This window comes from Amblyomma mixtum, chromosome 3, assembly GCF_055824585.1.
Source record: "Amblyomma mixtum isolate Tamu chromosome 3, ASM5582458v1, whole genome shotgun sequence".
Lineage (NCBI taxonomy): Eukaryota > Metazoa > Arthropoda > Arachnida > Ixodida > Ixodidae > Amblyomma > Amblyomma mixtum.
The window spans coordinates 72,632,365-72,652,943 of record NC_143014.1 but is presented as its reverse complement, the minus strand read 5'-3'; the positions used below and the strand labels follow the sequence as shown (position 1 = coordinate 72,652,943).

Sequence of the window (20,579 nt, the reverse complement as noted above, 5' to 3'; positions counted from 1 at the left end):
AAACTCGCTGAAACAGGAGCCCACCCTGTGGCAATGAATAAACCGTTGGTAAACGACACGCCAGCTTTCCGAATTGCATACATTTTCAGCGATAGCTCTTCATGACGAAAAATGACTGGTTGTAGGCGTTGTCAAGTATCGGAGAGTAGCGATTTTATTGCCTTTGTGAGCAAAAGCAAAAATATTGTAAATGCAGTGCCACGAATTGTTGGCATGCTCAGGAAAGGCAAGGTGAACGGAATGCAGTGAGGCGCAAAAAAAAAAAAAAAGGGCATGGATGTGGGGCAAAAAGTAGATGATCAAAAGTCAGTATCTCGTTTCGGCGCACCTTGCGGCCCATAGTAGTTTGAGAACACCTAATGCATCAATGCAGAAGGGAAACCAGAATAATTTGTCATTCGCACGTTAAATTAATGAGGCTTTTCATTAGTTTCAACGAAGCGAAGACAAGGTTGATGTTGCGCTTGGTGTTGCAGTGTTGTGGAGTGAAGAGCGTATAACTTGAACATTCAGTCATAATAGTCATTCTACTGTAGGCGCTCGGGAAACAGTTGTCTCACGTTTTAGTGACCATAAATTAAAGCCATGAAGCTGGGCATAGCATATCGCAAAACATGCGCGCGCTCGAGCAGGCGAACGGGAGAACGTAAAAAGAAAAAAATCGCAAGAGAACGATTGAGTGAACGAACGAAATAAAAAGCGAGTGAACGAAAGTACGAACGAACGGCCGGTACGAAAACAGCAGCATATGCTGAAATTATTTTAGTAATTAGCTAACACGCGAACAACGAACAAACGAGTGGACGTGCAGCGGGCTATTGAGTGAGCGGGCAAACTAACGCACGAACCAACGAGCCATCGGTCTAGAGAACAAACGGAACTAGTGGTAGTTATTAATTGGTTGTCAAGGCTCTGGCGCTTACTTCAAAAAACGCGCCAAAATTCATCGCCGCCTGCGCCTTCACATAAGCGAGCACGAGGCCGCTGTTTCACAAAACTGGAATCAATAACGAAAACAATGCGGCAAAGTATTTTCTTCTTTTCATCAGCAACAGTTTCCGAGAGTGCCTTGAAAAAGCTTGTATTCACCATTGTAAAGCATTGCCGGCTACTACGTCACAGGCCGCTTAGTGAAGAATCGTCTCGTGGCGCTAAGAGCAGCTTGGGAACTTTATCTAGAGACGGGCGCGGGCCGATGTGTCTCCACTTATGACTTCCGCCGTGGGCGTGGCATACGGGAGAGTATGGGTGGTGGGGGTAGGTAGGCTCTACGGCATGCAGCTTACAAGATAATTTCCCCGTGGGAGCTTGAGAAACGTATCCGTATCAGACGCACTCCGTCGATGTGGCCTGTCACTGGGCGGCGTCAGTTTTCGGCCGATAAGCCGTTCGTTGTCTTTCAAGGGACGGCGGCCGTACCGCTGTAGTGGGTGCGTACGCCAGCTCTCATGCACGAATCCACTACTGAGGCTAATGAATTTGAGAGAAGGAATTGTGAAATGACGGCATTCTCACAAGTTTCGGCGATTTGCTGCTGGTAAACCACCAGATGTCTCCAACCTCGTGCCTCAGCCCAAAATCGAACAGCACAACTCCATGGACAGGGTTTTTGTTCACGAAGCTGCGAAACGTAACATTGCAATTTCATCGCTGTTCATTTTTTTGCAAAGAAAAAGATACAAAGCAATGATGTTCATTGACTTTGCGCATATTGGCGAGTTAAATGAGGAAGATTTCTGTATGACACCTGATATGTGCTCGAAATTAAGGAAACACACCTATGCAGTGGCAGGAGGTGCAGTATTGACTTCTGTATGTAATATCGGCCCATATGTACATTTCGACGTATCTTCTATGATTGAATGTGAATCAGAGTGCCGTAGTCGCATTCCTGTAGATTTTGCTTAACGAACGTTAAGGTAAAGGGTCAATATTGTTTACAAAGCTAATATTTGGACGTTGACTGCTACCTTTGTTGTTGTCGTGTTATAATTTATTTTGAAAGGAACACCTCAGATATATTACTTTAGTCTTATTTATACTTCTATACACTCGGTGTCAAAAAAAGAAGTAAACAGTTCAAGGTGGGCTTGGCAAAGTTGCATTATACGTTCTCAACATAGTTGTTTTTCTTCGCATGTCAGAGGAGCAGGCTTGAGAGGGGGGGGGGGGGGGGGGGGGGTGACATTTAGGTTGCGACTCACCTTGCTTTCACTGTGCAGGGTATTGTGGAAAAATCGTCCAATACGTAATCCGGAACGCTCAGGTCCACCTTGAACCTGGGGAGCACTGCACCGAAAGGGGGAAATATTACCAGGAGTAGTTGGTATAAATCGCACCATTCACATAATATCCTGTTTAAAAATGTAACTAAAATTCTCGCTAGTTGATAATTTGTGTCGTTGATCTTACGAGGAGGCTGCCCTCTGTGGCATCCCATCTATAACTGTGCGTTTCTTCTAGAAGATGTACACGAACATCAAAGAAGCAACTGTTGTTCGTTCTTTTGTAGGCGTTGAGTGGAACAGCGTAAAAGAATGTTCATGCTTTGACGCAGAAAATTTTTGAGGCTAAAAAGAATGAGAAATACTATAAACGTACTGTGTTCATGTAGCTGATCGAAGGTTATAAATTCTATTCAGTCCGAGCTGTCTTTTTTTTTTTTTTTAAGTCGGCTGTTACATTTCTGGGTTTTTGACAGACGAGGGAAGTTACAGGAGATAAAAGAAACTCTGTGCACATTGTTGCTGGAAACTGGTCTAGGAAAAATTATATAATGAGCGGTTATCTTTGCCCTCCCATATTCGTGTCGTTTAAAGGCTAAGAGCATGTAGTGTGTAAGGGTTAGCGGTAGTGGCGGGCACCATTTTGCTCGAATCCGTCCCATCGTTGCTAGAATAAAAGTACTTTCTTTACAAAGCTTTTCTCGTACTGTACTCTGCGTAGTTATCTGTAATAAAATATAAGACGCAGCTAAATGTAAGGTGGTAAATATATTCACCTTACGTTCCAAGCAATAGTATGCGCACACCCAAAAGTATCCTAAAGATTTATACGGACTAGGAAATAAACGCAGGAGTGACTTCCCGGCAATAATTACGCCAATTATTCTCATTTTCATGGGATAACATTTAGGATGTCGTTTCGCACAAAGAAATTCCGGCTTCTAGGTAACAAAATTCCCTGATTGGTCAATGTCCCGAAATGTCATTAGGATCACGTGACCCCAATTGACCTATTGGGGATCACTGTGGTTTGAAATTTCCTGAGTGGTCGAGCGAGGTCACGTGACCTCATGCTATCATCACAACCAGCCCATGGTACTGTGAGACAACTGCCCACCGTTAGCAAATTCAATGCAGCTGCCACCTGCACACCGTGGCGCTGCGCAGGACCCTTATGGGAGCGCAGGAAAGCAACCTGGTTTGGTTTGGTTTATGGGGTTTAACCTCCCAAAGCGACTCAGGCTATGAGAGACGCCGTAGTGGAGGGCTCCAAAAATTTCGACCACCTGGAGTTCTTTAACGTGCACTGACATCGCGCAGCTCACGGGCACTTCGCCTCCATCGAAATGCGACCGCCGCGGCTGGGACCAAATTTGAACATGAGGGCCTCCAAAAATTTGAGAGTTGGCCCACCCTGATATATTCATAAGGATCCCCAAAAATTTAGAAGTGCGCCCACTCAAGAAAATGGATAAAGGTGGATTAGTAAGTCAGGTGAGTAAAACCCCATATGATAATGCAATGTAAGGTATTCGAACATTGTAGAAGGTGATGGCTCATGCATACCATGCAAGGGCAATGGAACCGGCTCCAACTATAGTTTTGGAGAGAAAATCTCAAGAAGATTAGACAGTAGAGAATATATTACAATATTATACCTCTGTCACACGAGCACATTCAAAGGCTATCGAGTCGAAAGACTTTGAGACTCAATCGCTATCGAAACTCGAAAGAATCGTGTCTCTGCTACCCAGCAAACTCGATCGCCATCGAAAGTTTCGATCATCGCACGCCAAGGTGATGTGACGCCACCGTCACCGGCTATAGTCGGATACAACTTAAGTCCGCAGTGAAGCTCCTCCCGTATTCAAGACCGCCGCACAGAATTCCTCCACGACAATAAAGTTGTTCGTTAAAACTTTTCTTGTTACCCGAGCTGTGTCGTCCGTTTTCTCGTCTTTTGTGCTCGTCTTCGTTCGCGCTGTTTATTCAAGACGAAAAAAAAAGCTAATCAGAAAAAAATATTTTAAGCCCTATAATTTTGATACCTGGCTTGTTTAGTAAAGCCAAACATTATAAAGCATATTTCATTTACTGTTGTGATTGGCTAGCGGAGTAATATAGGACGCCGCGTGCCGTGGCTCAGTGCTAACAACTGCTGTTTGTTAAAAGTTGTATCCTACTAAACAGTCAGGTGACATTGACATTTTTAAAAACAAAAGCTTTAATCTTTACAGTAGTATTAATCACTACTGAAATGAACTTCGCCTTCTTGGACAAGATGTATAGTAGCATTCATGTACTTTTGAGGAAGGTGGTGTTGGTTGTTTTTGTATGGCTGGCAACAATGGTTTTATGCGTGCTGCACTGTTTTGACGCGTGGGCTGTCTTTTTTTCTTCTGCAAAATGAGCTATATACTTTGAAGTTCCATGTCTTTAAAAAAAGTTGGGCAGGGTTTAAGCACGGTTATACCCAAAGGTTGAGCGATAGCTCTGGCATGGCTAGACAGGCGGTCCCGTCTCCTCTTCTACCATGGATAATGAGGCAAACGCGGCTACGCGGCGTCTATATACGAGCCTCACGTTGATGTCACGTCACTTGAGCTGACAGTAGCACCACTTCGACGAACTCATATAAAGTGAAATGCCGAAGTCAAGCCACCATGGTGGACATGAGACACCATGGTGTACCTTTGGTAGACACGGTACAACATGGGGTTATAACTTGGTTAAACCTATTGCAGTGCGAAAGCGTTACAAAATAGCCAAGGTGAAATTCTGGAAATGGCTCGGGCCAAGTTTGGAGGTCAGCATAGTGTCGGGCTCGGTCACTTATAGTTTGACATCCGACGTTTAACTTAAGGCTGTTGCTAAGCGACTTATCAAGGTCAGTCAAGGTCAAGGATCGCACCGACACGCAGATCAACTTTTGCATCTATAGTCGGATATAACTCAAGAACGAAGCGGCTTTTTCCCGTCAGAGGACCCCGTTTCAGCCAAAGGCGTCGGCTGATTCTCATAAACCTGCTAGTGGGAGAATGCAGGAAGGAGTCTACTCCGGACCACGTAGGGAGGATACTATTCCCTTTCATCTGTCACTCCCATTTTCACGCTAAGAGGTTCATGAGAATCGGCCGACGCCACTGGCTGGAAATGGGTCCTTTGACAGGGAAGGGCCGCTTCATTCTTGAGTGGTATCCGACTATAGTAGAGCTATCGCTTTGAAATGATACTGCTCTAAATTTATTCCCCTGCGCGTTGCTGCGAGCGCTCCGCGTCGTCCGAGATTGCACGCAGCCGCCGCTCGAAGGCCCTCGAAATCTGGTTCCGCTCCCTTCGCTCGATGCCCATTGAGACCACCCGTGTAGCAGCGCTAATATTGGGCTTTTTGAGTTGATAGTCTACCGGTTCGAGGGCCTTCGAAATGCCCGTGTGACGGGGGTTAGACTGAATGCTATAGCATTTTCTTTAAAAATGCGGTTAAGAAGGCCTCCAAGTTTTTGTTTGTTAATTTTGAATGCGCAGAGTTTAAAACTGTCAAACAATATTTAAAACAAATATTTGGAGGGAAGAAATACGGAGAAAGGGCGTTAAATATTGAATATTCGTACACCAGCATGTAATAAATAACTCAAGAACCATACACAACCTGAATAACATTTCTCGCGCGTAGCCACTCTCGATGCAGGGAGAAAATTTGCTGCTGCTGCATAGTGCCTACACTTGAGATTATCAAGTTAATGACGAAAGTACAAGTTTTCAAGTCCAACAGCATCAATTTTTGTATCAACGACATTGCTTCTGTTAGTCAAGACGCCAAATGGGCGGTGGTAGTATTTCTGGGTAATCCCTTTCGTGCGCCACTGTAATTAGTGAAGAGAACAAACTTTGAAAATACAAACAATATACATAGTGTAGTAGAAACTACTGCTTTTCGCAGAAGGATTATGCTTTTCGCAGAAGATCACTGGCGCTGCGCTGAAAACAATGTGGATCGGAGGTATGAAACAAATAAATGGCACGTCAAGTACTGCTACACGTGTGTACAGTTTGTTGGTTATCTTGGCATATTCGCAGCTCGCGCGAATTGCTTTTTCCTGCTTCTTCATTGGTGGTTGTATATTGATATAACACGCGCGAGATTGTTAATTTAAGTGCGAAACAAATCAGAACGTACCCGATCCGTATCGAATATTTTGTGTAGTACCCACCTATATATGTCTAAATGGATGGAACTCACTATTGCCTATTAATAACATGCCATGAAATTTTTATACATACCGTACTTATCAACCAGAAACGTGGCTGTTATGTTTTGCTGAAACTGCAAGAGAGAGAGAGAGAAAAAAAAACGTTACATTTTTATACTATAGAACCCCTAAGAACCAGGATTTGGGGGATACTTCGTGCATAAAGAGAGTTGCAAGGTGCCAGGATTGGACCCGATTAAATTAAGGGATATTATTAAGGCACAAGTCTCCAGTGACTGAGACAATAAATTCTGTGCGCTAATTTTTCGGGCGGACTCTGCTATTGGCACCGGTTCTTTCGCCGCAGTTATCGCGAAGAGAAAGTAGATAGTGGGGGCTTACGTTGTAGCCATACTTCACGACGAGCACCCACTCTCCCAGCAGCGTGCGCTCGGGCAGCCGGTAGGTGTGCGTGAGCATCAGTTCTTTTGTCGGCCGGAACTCGGTCCTTTCCACAACCACGTTTTGGGGGTTCTGCGAAAGAACAAGCCAGGCTGAGAATGCGCTGCTGCCCTCGCTCGCAAGCCCATCTTGAAAAACACCCGGAGCCAACACAACTAACCGCGCGATGCCGCTCATCAACTAAACGCGCTCTTCCACGCATGCACACTATTGAACATACACTCCGAATTTCGTTGAACATTCCGTTTCCAGGCTGCGTGCAGAGACCCTGATGAAAGGAAGTGTTTTTCGCTCATAATTTGTTTCACAAAATTGTGACTGCGGATGTATAGGTCAGAAGTTCACAAGCCACAGGGTCTGCTTTTGAGCAGTATAGTCGAGCAGGTACGACACCCTCGAAGCTTAAAACATCTGTAGAGAGTAGCCAAAGTATCATTACAGCCTGTGAGAACCTTGATAGCTTTATCGGCATCTTAAGTGCCAGTATCAGAAGGGTAGCGGATAGGGCTAGTTGGTGCAGTTTTGACATTTTTCGAAGCGCTAAAACAACATGGACGCAGAGAGAACAGGCAGGGACGAGCGCTCGTCCCTGTCTGTTCTCTCTGCGTCCATGTTGTTTTAGCGCTTCGAAAAATGTCAAAAGTGCCAGTATATGCCGATCAAAAGCGACCCTGTGGCCTGATACCTCTTGACCAACCCTGTACGTGCACACAGGTACCGGCGCCGTTGGACTGATTGATTAGTGACAGGTATAAGGTTGATCATATGTACCCAGGCCACAAGGTCTGCTTTTGAGCGGCGTCTTTGCGCTCTTACCCCAAACTACTCAGGTCATCAGAGGTGAGGATGAGACCCCTCCTCACCCTCAACAATTCTGGAGCGTCGGGGGCTTACGGCTCTAAAACAGACTCTATGGCCCTGGGACTTTTTAGCAACCCTGTGCAATTTTTTTTTACTGTGGTAGCTGCATGACCTGCCTTCTTGGGCACGCACGTCAGCCGTTTGAACGCAAAATCGAATCGCCTGACAGCGGTCGCGCCTCGTAAAAGTTCGCAAATGATCAATTGGATTGATGAGGAGGGGTATGCCTTAGCTTTGTGACTTCGATTGTGCGATCGACTTGTGTTAACTAGCTGAATTCACTCACACGAAAACACGACATGACAAACATTCTCGGACAAAAAAATTGGAAAATTGGAAAACTGTAAGACACTGTTCTGGAAATATTCAAGGTAATGGTCCATTATTCCGATGTGTAGCAAAGTCGTTCTTTTAAAGCGTTTCCATCGATCGCATCGAAGATTTAAGACTGCTATAGAAAACCAATGCGGGATGCTTTTGACGATAATGAAAGCGTTAATAGACAAAAAAAAATACAAGACTGCCGTCGGGTGACCTGCGGACATATTGATTGCTGTAGTGAAATCTTACATTATATGAAAAAAAATTGCGTTCATAAACGGTTTACCGATCAAAAATGCTTTTGCCCACAATTGCTCGCTATGTCAAGTTTCGATTGGACAATTTTATTTTCATGCTGCCTATTAAGCTCTAGTCATATGTCCAGTAGCAATAAATTTTCCTCTCTTGTGGTGGTTCTGAGCTTTTCACTCGCTTAAGGCGCGTTCACACTGGCGAGTCGCGAAGGCGATGCAACTTGCTCTGGCCGACTAGCGACGGGCGCCGAGCAACATGAGATGTTCACACAGGCGAGTCGAGTTTGCGACTCGCTTCTGGATACCGCTCCCTTTGAACGAGAAGTGGCGGGGGAGGAGAGGCGCCACTAGCCTGCCCTCTTCCCTTTCAGTTCGCGCATGAAGGTGTGAGCGTAAAAAGTAGAGGCCACACTCAATCGTAATGCGGCTGTGAAAGCCCAGAAAGCTGTAGTGCGCCAACGACGAAGCCAGCGGTGCCTGTGTATGCGCCCGTGCTTTCGGTGGCGGCAAGTGGCCATTTACACGAGTGTCTCCAGACCACGACGAATGGCGCTACCTAAAGTCAGTTTCCTCTTTCTGGCTTCCGTGTCGTGTTCGTCTCACCATGCCACTTACTCTACCCCTTCTACAACATGTGGAGAAAAGGCAAAGGACACATACACGTACCCTAACAACGCATAGTGAGAGTAACCTAATCGTGAAAAAGCGTATCGTTAATCGTCAGTCAGGGAAAATTGCTCGTAGTAGTCGTCCCGATATCAAAAGGCAGCATGCATGCATATGCACGCATGACGTGTTATCGGTATACATGTTGGGGGCAACTACGTTATCCCTTTCCACGTTTCAGATTTTTTTTTTTTTAGCGGCGCATGAAGTTGAGGTGCCACTTAATCACAAGAATTAAAAAAAATATTTTACAACGTCGTCGATTGCCTCGATGTCAAGAGTTTGACGGAAGCTCGTCTGGCCTGGATTTCGGGAACATGACGAAAAATAAAAGGCACCGATAGATGAAATGACGTTTCGGCTCCCACACCGGAGTCTTGTTCACAATGAAGAAGAAGCAGAAATTGTTGCCTTAAATACGGCCCAAGTCAGATCCCAGACACCTAGCGGATGCTTGGGGTAGATTGCCATCGCTAGGGTTCAGCGTATCTGTTGTCGTTTGGGTAATCAGCGACTCGACATGGAGCCGCGATGTTCGGTTCTTTTCTTTTGCAAGGAGACGTGCCTGTTCCCGTCCAATGTTGTGGCCGGTAGGTACTGAGTGTTCGGCTTGTGCGTTTGAAGCCACCCGTCGATTCTTCGCGTCATTGTGGTGGTATCGAAATCTTCGTGCGAAATCCCCGTACTCACCGATATACACGGCTGCGCAGTCGGCGCATGGAATTGCGTATGCCACGCCAGGAAACTTTTCTTTCTTCAGTGGATCCTTCACTCGCACCAATTCATTCTTAAGTTTGCGAGCTGGCACATGCGCAATCTGTACGTCGTATACCGACGCAGTATGCGCGCCAGCGTCTCGCTGACTACTGGGACATACGGAATTGAAGCCCGTTTTTGGGTGCCTAGGGGCGGGTGCAGTTCAGGACAGGCGAGCTGGCGCTCCACGCAGTCAATAAAATGCCCTGGGTAGCCGCATGCAGACCAATCGTGACGTGTGTGCAACGAGTAAGCGGCCTTGTCTTCGCTTTTTGTGCATATTCTTTCTTTTCTGCGGAGGAGCGAGACAACCACGGAACGCTTTTGAGAAGCAGGGTGGGCGGAAGTCAAATGAAGGTAGTGGCCGGTATGAGTTGGTTTCCTGCACACGTTGAAGGCTTCAAACGCACTTGCCGAACACTCGGTATCTACCGGCCACAACACTGACTGGGAACAGGCACGTGTCCTTGCAAAAGAAAAGAACCGAAAATCGCGGCTCTATCTCGAGTCGCTGATTATCCAAACGACAACAGATACGCTGAACCCTAGCGATGGCAATCTACCCCAAGCATACGCTGGGTGTCTGGGATCTGGCTTGGGCCGCATTTAAGGCAACAATTTCCGCTTCGCCTTAATTGTGAACAAGGTTCCCGTGTGGGAGGCGAAACGTCATTTCATCTTTCTTTTCGTCGGTGCCTTTTATTTATTTATTATTTTTTCGTCACGTTGATTGCCTCCGTGGAGGTTTCATGACAGCGACACGAACATCTCTTCAAACATAGAAAACAACATGGTATGCAGCAGCAGGCGCAATGCGGCCGCCAAAGAATGTTCGAGCACGGGCGGCTGCCGCACGAGCGCCCGTAACACAACACAACATAACGATTTCTTCGATTCTGTTGCATCACTATTGTGCGGCGCGCCTATTAGAACATCAAGGTGACAACGGCAACGTAGAATCCGCCTTGAGGCAGTGACGACATACGAATAAAATAAAAATGGACTCTAACTGGAATAGAATTGTTACGTCATCACGATCGAGGTACAAATTCAAGTTCATTAGAAGAGAAGTCAGTAGAAAGGAAGCTACGCAATGCTACACAGTCGAACTAAATTAAGAGAATCGCTAAACGCGCGGAAATCACTCTTCTGAGAACATTGTCGAAAACTGGATTGGTGTTGGATCGAGAGTGCTTAGGGTTTCTCAAACAGACGTTACGAAAAAAAAAATGAAAGCAAGTAAGGAAAACAGGGGCTGTAATTTTTAATGATTCTTCTAACCGTTCCTCTTTTCCCCTCTTCTATTAGTCGCAACCGCACGTGAGATCATGGCTAATATAACTAGAAAGGAATCTATATCGCAGGCTACCGTATCAAAGGTGGGACACACCGATGAGGAGGTGAAAGCGAATAAATAGGAAACGACCCAGTGACAAAATATGGCGCAGTTCTTTTCATTTTCTCGAATTATTTTTTTTTTGTATTAATGCAGATAGACTAAATTATGCCTGGCGCATTTGCAAACTCATCTCGACCGTAAATGGCGCTGCTACAGACCATATTGAAGGCACTGGTATTAATAAAAGCGCTTATCTGAAGCAGCCACATTACATATCGGAGAGTAGACAACAGAAAAAAGATTAAGAGTTATCAATGCTGTATTAATGTATTAAAGCATTAATTTTTTCCCTAACACATTCTTGACTGGAATAATCTGCCGAATGGGGTTTGCGCACCGAATTTTTAAAGAGTTAATTAAATGATAACTTCATGTACCTTATGTTATCGTTGATACTAACTAGTTGTGAATTCATTTCTTCTTTCATTCTTATGTTGTGTTACCTTGCTGACACGTTCCCAATATCTTCTTTGCGTGTGATAATACATGTCGTTATCCCACCTACAATAATGCCTCATGGGCGCTGTAGGTACTTGCAATAAATAAGTAAAAATAAGTAAATGGTACCTACCCTAACTTCGAGCCTGAAGGAACTCGCCGATGGCTTCAGCTTTCCATCTACAGCCAGGAACCTGATGTTAACTGCGAGAAACAGACAAGCAGGATTAAAGACTTAGGGGCGAAGCATGCACTCCATGAATAAGAACTGTATTCTGGATAATAAAAATATTTCGCAATGCGTTCGCTCTGGCGTAGAGTATAATCGGAAGCGAGCCAGGTTTAACTGTAATCCTCAAGCCCCGCTTTGTCCTGAAAAAGGGATGTGAATAGAAACAAGAACCACAGCGTGCATTGCTTTAGAATTCAGCTCTCGCGACTTTGCATAGCTCATATCGCCCGCATGCAGGAGGTTTTCGGCAGATATTCGATTTGTTCGCGACTTTTCGCAGGGAGCTTTTGCGAAATACTCAGTTATTGCGTTTTTTTCGTCACTGCTGGCGCTATATCTCCACCGTTACACGTCTGCAGCGCGTGGAAAGTATCGTTTGATACATGCTTTTGGAAAACGAACTCCGAAATTTCGAAATTTTGGCTCTTCAGCCAACCACAACGTTCTGGCCGAGGCAGGATTTGCAGATTGCGCAAGCAAGACTCTTGCATGCACTTGTGGACACTTTCTTCGCTTGAGAGTCGGGCGTGCGCGCGCAGTTATCTGCACGGCGCCAACATCAGTGATTTTAGGACATACTTGAAGCGACGGCGCACAAAGCCCGAAGCCTTTCGTCAACACAACACAAAGGCGGGAGATACTTGCCCTCGCTTCCCGGGTGGTAGATCGGCTTTTCTGTCTGGAGGAAGAAATGCTCTCCAGATGCTGGGCTGACCAAGACCTGCGTTTGTTTCTTCCATAGCCTGCCGCAAGAGACCTCCAGCGTGACGTAGATTTGGTCGTGTTCGTAGTGTAGCTCAGGTAAGTCGGTTTCTTTTACGACGATGTCCAGTATTTGTGGAGTATCTGGAAACGCAAAGCGAGCTTAGATGAGCACCCGTGCGAAGTTGTGTCGAAATTTATTTATGGTTCATTATACCTTACAGGCGCCAGGGAGCTCAGTAAGTGGGAGGACGTATTGAAAGTAAACACAAAATGCGAGTCTAACAAAACAAGGACTGAAAAGAGGGAAGGTAAAAAGGCACTTGCTTATACAATGCTACAAAAAATACAGGTCGTCACTGACGAGAAAGAAGCCAACAGCCACCGAAACCAAGAAGCATAGGGGAATGTTTCCATTATTTTTTTATTTTATGTTTTTGATCAATGGGAGATTAATAGAGTAATCATTTTATCACTTCAGATAATTGATTAGAGAGCAGAAGAAAAAAGTGCTAGGATTTTAACGTAGTTAAACCGAGTAGACGTGCGAAAGCAAGGGACCTTGAGGTTGGGCAAGGTCGCCCTCAAGGTCACCCTCTCATTGGCTACAGCTGGCGCGACGCTCCTCCGAACTAACACGAGCTTACCTGAGTTACTCTGAGGCTTCACACGAGAGTTTTGGTTGGAACCATTCTATACAACCACATGCCGCCGGTAATGTCCGAACCCAGGACCTCCGAATTCCGCGTCCAGTGCTCTACCAACTGAGCTACGGCGACAGCTCTACAATATTCTGCTTGGGGGGTATTTATGTTACGTGCAATTTAACCTTGGGAGTGTTCACCAGCGCCACCCTCGTCCATAGCAGCGGGCATAGTACGTCCTGTATTACCGCGAGTGTGACGTAAAACGTCATAGAACGGTGAAGGCGGAAGCTGTGCGAGAGCCCTCTTATGCTACCTATGGCATCAAGGCTGCCAGAACAGAGGCCCTCCTTTAGCTATTAAGCAGGCAAGGGAAGGGAAATAAGGTGCTCGTAATGAGATACATAAGAAGGAAGCCAACAGTCACCGAAACCAAGGAGCGTAGGGAAATGTCTCTATTATTATTTTTATTTTGTGGTATTGAACAATGGGAGAATAATAGTGTAATTATTTTATCGTTGAAGGCTAATTGATTCGACAGGAAAAGAAAAAGCCACATGCCGCCGATGGGATACGAACTTACGAGATCCGAATTCGGTATAGAACCGGACGAGAAATTTGGAGGGCGTGGGTTCGGATTCCACTGGCGACACGTATTTTTTCTTCTACTTTCTAATAAATTATCTTTAAGCGATAAAATAATGACGCTGCTAATCTCCCATTGATCAACACCACAGATTAAAAAATAATAGGGACACTCCCCCATGCTCCTTGGTTTCGGTGGCTGTTGGCTTCCGTCTTACGTATGTTATAGCGAGCCCCTCATTCCCCTTCCCTTGTCTGCTAAATAGGTCGTCACTGAATCACATACAGAAGCACGGAATTTGGAAGCGACCCTATAGCTGGAAAACAAATGCGGAAAAGAATAAGCTGACGGTCGAAGAGCTGTTTCTCAAGGGCGACTGGTGATTGCGGCTTGCTTTGAATCCCTGTGGTTTAGTAAAGTGCCGGCAGAAGTTCACATCTGAGGACATTTAGGCGTCGTTGTTCCTTACAGGCCTGGCTAGCAGGTGGCTCTAGCACTGTGTTCCGCGAGCTGCCGCACTACAACGCTCGTTGCACATTCCACGAGTGTACAGTAGCACTTGCTCAATGGCTGACTAATTTACGTGCTAGGATTGGACTGCTCTGCCTCGAAAGCTAGCACTGTAGTTGTGTTTGAACCCTAATAAAACACGGGCGTTTAGAGAAGCAAACGAAACGATGTTATATCCTAAAGAGCTGGGAGTAAGGAAGCAATGCGAAATAACATAGTATGGCCATCAAGAATGTCCTACGTCCCTTAGTGCCTCGGCGGAATCGTATGCGTCAGAAGGCTTGAAGTATAACCTCCATAAGAGCCATCAATCGGCACTGTAAACCAGGGACGCTAAAGAGTTCTCTAAGTGAGCCATGAAATATAACCGCGCGAAACACGAATTGATGCACTGAAAGTAGTATTTAAAGCCAGGGGTTGGCAGCCACACGGTCTTAGAACAAAGCGTCGCATACAGGCGCCGCTCTTTCTATGCGCGCAGGATTGCATTTACATGTAACGCCTGCCAATGCATGCTTGAAAGAGCATCAGATACTGAACACTGTCTTCGGGTACTCACCACTGGCCACGTCCTGCGTCCAATGGAAAAACGCTCCCCTACTACTCGGGTAGTTTTGAAGCGTGACCGTCACTTTTTTCTTAGCACCGTCCACCATCACTGCAAAGGTTTCGTCTGTGCCCAGCCGGAAGACGTTCGGTGCCACCACGAAGCAGTTCCTGAAAAGAATTTTGAAGTCAATGAATAGGAAGGAGGCGTATAAAATTGGAACAACGCTGTGGTCAGGCCGCAAAGAGTAAGGTTTCGTTTGGTTTGGTTTATGGGGGTTTAACGTCCCAAAGGGACTCAAGACTGTGACGGACGCCGTATTGAAGGGTTTTGGAAATTTCTATCACCTGGGGTTTTTTAACGTGCACCGACATCGCACAATACACGGGCCTCTATAATTTCGCCCCTATCGAAATTCGACTGCCGCGGCCGGTGTTGAACCCGCGTACTTCGGGTCAGCAGCCGTGGGCCATAACCACTGAGCCACCGCGGAGGCGCAAGTAGTAAGGGTAATAGGAGCCATATTTTCCAGCGAACTTCTTTTTTGGTGGGGGGGGGGGGGGATGATTCTTTTTCTTTTTATCTTTTATAAATATAAGTACCACCTTTGACAGCAGGGCGTATGACATACATGGTCTGTTCTGAAAGTAGTAGGACTCATTTTTTTAAACAAAATTTATTCAAGAGAATAGCACAAACGATTACAATTTTTCAAGGTAGCACCCTTCCGCACCTACACGCTGCTGCCAATGAGTTTTCCAGTTTTCGTACGCCTCCAGGAACGCCTAGACCGGAATGCTGTTTAGCTCCCTCGTCACGGCCTGTTGAACCACCTCTACCGATCCGGTAACAGATGCAAAGATTACATCGTTGTCATCAAGTGCGAGAATAGCTTTCATGCTCTATCCTGCCAATGAATTCGAAGCCACAGCGATTGACAGTTGGCCGGCAGCTACGTTTGTGATGTGGATGCGTTTGGCGTTAAACACAGTGGTTGCCTTTGAGTGTACCCGAATGAGGGCACTGTGCGTGTGCTTTGAAAATGACTGGCGTTCTTCTAGCGCGCCCCTGATCTTATGTCCCAAACTTCTGCATCACTGATATGCAAAGTATGCGAGTCAGTTTAACTCATTATTCTAATGAAGCTCTGAGTAAATAGTATTTGGTACAGTTTGTTTCTTTATTTGTTTCTTTTTTTACCACATACAGAGGGTTCAAAATTAGGCCTTACGGGTAGAAAAAAATACCAAGAGCAGTACACAAATGCCATTATTGTAAATGGGTTATGCGACCAGGCGGACGCAAAGAGTGAGAAAAATTGTAATCTTAACCTGACTAACTATATAAAATTCATCAACTCTTTATTCACTGTAGTTAGCGGGCATGTTTCTATCGAAAACTTAGATGCAGCGGCATTCAACGACTGTTATATTTTGTACAATGATTTTGATGTGACGCGGTACGGCGCTTCGCCTGACAAGAGTGTGGAGCTGCAGGCGACGGTGGTAACTTCTCGTTCTTGGCCAGGGGAACCGCAGAAACACTGCGCCGGCGACGTGAGGCGAGCACTGCTTCTTTAAGCGATTGCTACTTGAGTGGGTGATGAAGCGTGGTGCCGCTTTAGACTTCGCATGCAGTCAAGAGGAGCGATAGAGCACTGCTGGCCAAGAGCGAAAATTTACAACCATCGCCTGTAAGTGGGCATTCTTGTCATGCCATAAGCAACAGCTGCGTCACACCAGGGAGGAGCTTCATGCCGAGCGCCGCGGTCTCGCATGCGTGCTTACACGGATAGGGCTGAAATTTGAGACGTATATATACCGCAGGACACAGGCGCGTTTAACTAAAACTGTACAAAATAGAAAAGTAATAGAATAAAATAGTCTGAATACCACTGCCTATAAGTTTTCAATATAAGCATGCGCGCTATACTGCAATGAATAAAAAGTTAATGAATTTTAGCTAATTACTTAGGTTACGATGACATATTTTCTCACCGTTTATGTCCGCCTGGCCGCGTAACCCATTTACAGTTGTAACGTTTATGTACTGCTCTTGTCATGTTTTAAAAATCCGTGAAGGCCAATTGTAAGCACCATGTATGTTATATGGTAAGTTTTAAATGTATTGGCTTTATGATGCACCGTCGCGTTGGCTCAGTGGTTACGGCGCTTGGCTAATGACCCGAAAGACGCGGGTTCGATGCCGGCTGCGGCGGTCGTATTTCGATGGAGGCGGAATTCTAGAGGCCCGTGTACTGTGCGATGTCAGTGTACGTTAAAGAACTCAAGGTGGTCGATATTTCCGGAGCCCTTCACTTCGGCGTCCCTCATAGTCTGAGTCGCTTTGGGACGTTAATCTACGTAAACTAAACCAAACCAAGCCTTCATGATGTGTAGTCCTCAGCAATAAACCGCGAAATGCTCATTATAAAGAACGCGAAAGGGTTCCTCGGTTTGGAAGCATTGAATATCCTGACGATTTATTTATAGTTCTGGCCCTCATTATTGAAGCGTCGTAAGCATTCGGTTATTTAATAAAAAAAATGTTGTTTTATGTAGTCTATTCAACGAGGTGCTTTTAAATAATTTTGTTCAATTTCTTCTTTTTTTTTTTGTCACAGATATGCACATGTTTTTTCCGCTGATCCATTGCATCTTGGAGAAGGATTTACTGAGTTACGTCTACCGACATCTGCCTGAACGCGGTCGTACGGCTCCAAAGGAAAGCTGCACAGCTTTGTCGAACCTTTGTAGCTAAAAAATCCCCCCCCCCCCCCCCCCCCCCTCAGTAAACAAACCTGCGTTCCGAAGCTGCGACAAGTCCCGTGCTGCGGAAGTCACTTTGCATTACTCTGTGGAAGCAGTTGCAAACAAATCTAAAGGATCATGAAGATTTTAGAATTTTTAAGCTTCAACAGTAGCACTTTTCAGGAATGGGGCCGTCACGCTCTGTCCTCTTGGCTGCCGTGATAGATTCAAGGTGGTGTTCTTAACTAGGTGCCATCCTGTCTCGGTTCCGGTGTCCTGTCGGAGAGTGGCTTGCTCGTCTGCTGCTACGAGTGTGATGTAATTTACCATGTACATGACTAATTTGTCCTCAGAAGACGGGATTGCGTAATTTACCGTGAACACTTAGGGCAGTCACGTTCCTGCCACCTTTACTTGTTGCAGCAATCAGCGTGACGTTACGGTTGGCATTGCGCGTCTCTGGCAGTTGAGGCAGGTACGGAAGTAGCGTCACTGCAATTCGACTGTAGCCTGCACGTATTGTGGCGATTGTGATGGTGACCACCCGTTGCCTAGCCGCAAAAACCTGGCAGGATTTCGCGCAGAGGTGCGCTGGAACGACCAGTAAGTAGCTCTATCCCTTTGCAGTGAATTCGTCTTTCTAAGAACGCGCTTCTGTAAACAGCAGGGCGAAAGTTTCCTGGCGAAAGAACCCCCACACGAGCGTATCTCTGGTTTCTAGGAACTCTGCGACTGGCAGCGGGTCCCGTTTCTCTCGTTGCTTTTGCGCATTAGCGGCTTCGTTTTACAAGCTTAGCAGTGCATGCAGACGTTGCCGGCCGAGCAAACAGGATGAGTACTTCAGAGAGCGGGTCAGAGGATCTATATGCCTCCCACTGAACGCAAGGTCTGCCCTAAGCGAACTCCTCGTGTTAACCATTTTTTTTTTTAAACGCAGTTGCTTCGCTCAGATTTAATAAGCACTGCCGATGGAGGCTTTGCTTTCCTTTCGATTTAACGTGGTATGAAGCCTTTATTTCCCTCTATGAGCAGTGCCCATGATGGCCAGTAGTACAGGACGAATAGAGGTATTAATCGGTTATAAAATCCGTGGACAGAAATTAAATAATTTGATGCAGTAAATCGGGTTTACTTGCTTTTATGTAGACCCGAAAAATTGTTTCCTTTACTTTTATTTTTCTAAGTGGCTGTGATTTACGAAATCGGAGTAATACTGAGAAGCATACACAAGTTTATCTTGCGGTAAAGCCCACTGCAAAATTGCACATCGCATTGTGATTCGCTTATGCACTGCAGGTAACTAATACAGATCCATTAGCCGATCACACTGCAATAACTTCATTGTAACTAAGTTTACCACAGGTAATTTTGTTGCCGAGTTTATGGAAGCACCTTAACTAAATGATATTCGCGTTTTAAGGGAAAGTGATCTTTCCAATGTCTTACTGGAATAAAAATAAATTGCGGCATGATTATTATTTAGCGACGACAATTTTCTTTCCAAGGAGTTTTGGCCTAGTAGAGTATAAATATTATTGCCGTTTAGAACAAGCCTACAAGATTTAGCAAGGTTCTAAAAGTACCGTGACGCGACGTCGGCGACGAATTGCTCGCGCTTCATGACGTCGGCGTTGAAATGGCCAGCCAGGACGATTGGCGAAGTGCAAGGGAAACCGACGAGGGAGGACTTCACGAATTTCAGCGTGTTTTTCCGAGAGACGTTTCGTAGGCGTTTAGCGGTGTTCTGTTGCGACAGTTCCCCCTTCCCCATCACAACGAAGGTGTACGAGGTGCGCGGAAAGAGCTGCGTGATCGCGTGATAGCGGACACGCCTGCATAACGGCGACGCCACTGACAGCGAGTACGCGAGAACCGGGGAACAAGGCTGAGAGGGCAAGAGGACAAGAGCGGTAAAAAAAAAAAGAAGATTTGTCTCTCCACTTTCTAATTACATACCCAGCAATTCTGGACAAAATCATTTTTCAGCGGAAATTATTTCGTGAAAGCAATTTTTTGCATATATTGTAAGATTTCACTATAACTGTCTCCGTTCGATGACGTTCTACGTCACACCTGCGGTATCTCAGGACGTTCTACGTCCGCCGCTTATGAACGTGGGTGGCGCTGATGAACACTCTCAAGGTTAGGTTACTTGTAAACATAAATAACCCCGAAAGCAGAAGATTTGACAGCCGTCGCCGTAGCTCAGAGGTGGAGCACCGGACGCGGAATTCGGAGGTCGTGGGTTCGGATCCCACCGGCGGCAATGGTTGTTTTTTCTTCTGCTTTTCTAATCAATTAGCTTTAAGCGACAACATATTCAGTAATATTCTAAATTGATCAACACCACAAAATAAATAAATAGATTAAAAATCCCATGTGCCCCTTGGTTTCTGTGGCTGTTGGCTTCTTTCATAATATATACGAAGATCTATCGTCATAAACGTTCCCTATAGGTTTCCTATGGAAGTCTCAACCGCCTGATGCGAGTGACGGAAACACTTTAAAATAATGATTTTGCTACTCATCGCAAGAATGGGCCATTATCTTCAATATTTACGTAACACTTTGTTACAATATTGTAGTATAAAAAATTTTTCTCCAAGAAAGGTGGACATAAGTGTATTCGCGGCAGCCAGGCTATCTTGTTTTCACACGGTGTCTCTTGAAGCGCCTTACCGTATTTGTAATGCAGGAAAATATAAAATTAAAATTGAGAATGAGGAAAGGAGAGGCGCAGTAACTGTCTTACTTCGGTTAGACACCTCAACCGCACTGTGAAGAAATGAAGCAGTGAGAGAAAGGAGGAAGAAAGAGGCGCCGTAGTTGAGGGCCGCGGTTTAAGTTAACCCGTTAATGTAACGGGTTGTTTAACGTACAACACACATCGCACAACGCATAGACGTCTTTCTCGTTTCGCCTTGATCGAAACGCGGCGGTCGTGGCCGAGATTTGATCCATGCGTCCTCGCACTCGGTAGCCGAATGCCGTAACCAGTGAGCCACCGCGTGGTAGTTTGCGCTTCTTTTCTCTGGC

The 20,579-nt window shown here is 45.7% G+C and overlaps 1 protein-coding gene and 1 non-coding gene across 2 annotated transcripts in view; one reads left to right on the top strand and one right to left on the bottom strand.

Moving 5' to 3' along the window:
• Positions 1–20,579, bottom strand: part of LOC149350580 (A.superbus venom factor 1-like) — a 116,189-nt gene that overhangs the window by 83,660 nt on the left and 11,950 nt on the right. Inside the window, exons 2-8 of the mRNA XM_089579621.1 lie at positions 14,806–14,963; positions 12,450–12,650; positions 11,706–11,776; positions 6,818–6,949; positions 6,507–6,549; positions 2,205–2,289; positions 1,516–1,621 (exon numbers count right to left, since the gene is read on the bottom strand). Of these exons, the coding sequence (XP_089435747.1) occupies positions 1,516–1,621; positions 2,205–2,289; positions 6,507–6,549; positions 6,818–6,949; positions 11,706–11,776; positions 12,450–12,650; positions 14,806–14,963 (796 nt within the window). The remainder of the gene's footprint in view (positions 1–1,515; positions 1,622–2,204; positions 2,290–6,506; positions 6,550–6,817; positions 6,950–11,705; positions 11,777–12,449; positions 12,651–14,805; positions 14,964–20,579) is intronic.
• Positions 19,738–19,809, top strand: TRNAP-CGG (transfer RNA proline (anticodon CGG)). Its single transcript has one exon. It is a non-coding gene; the product is annotated as a tRNA-Pro (tRNA).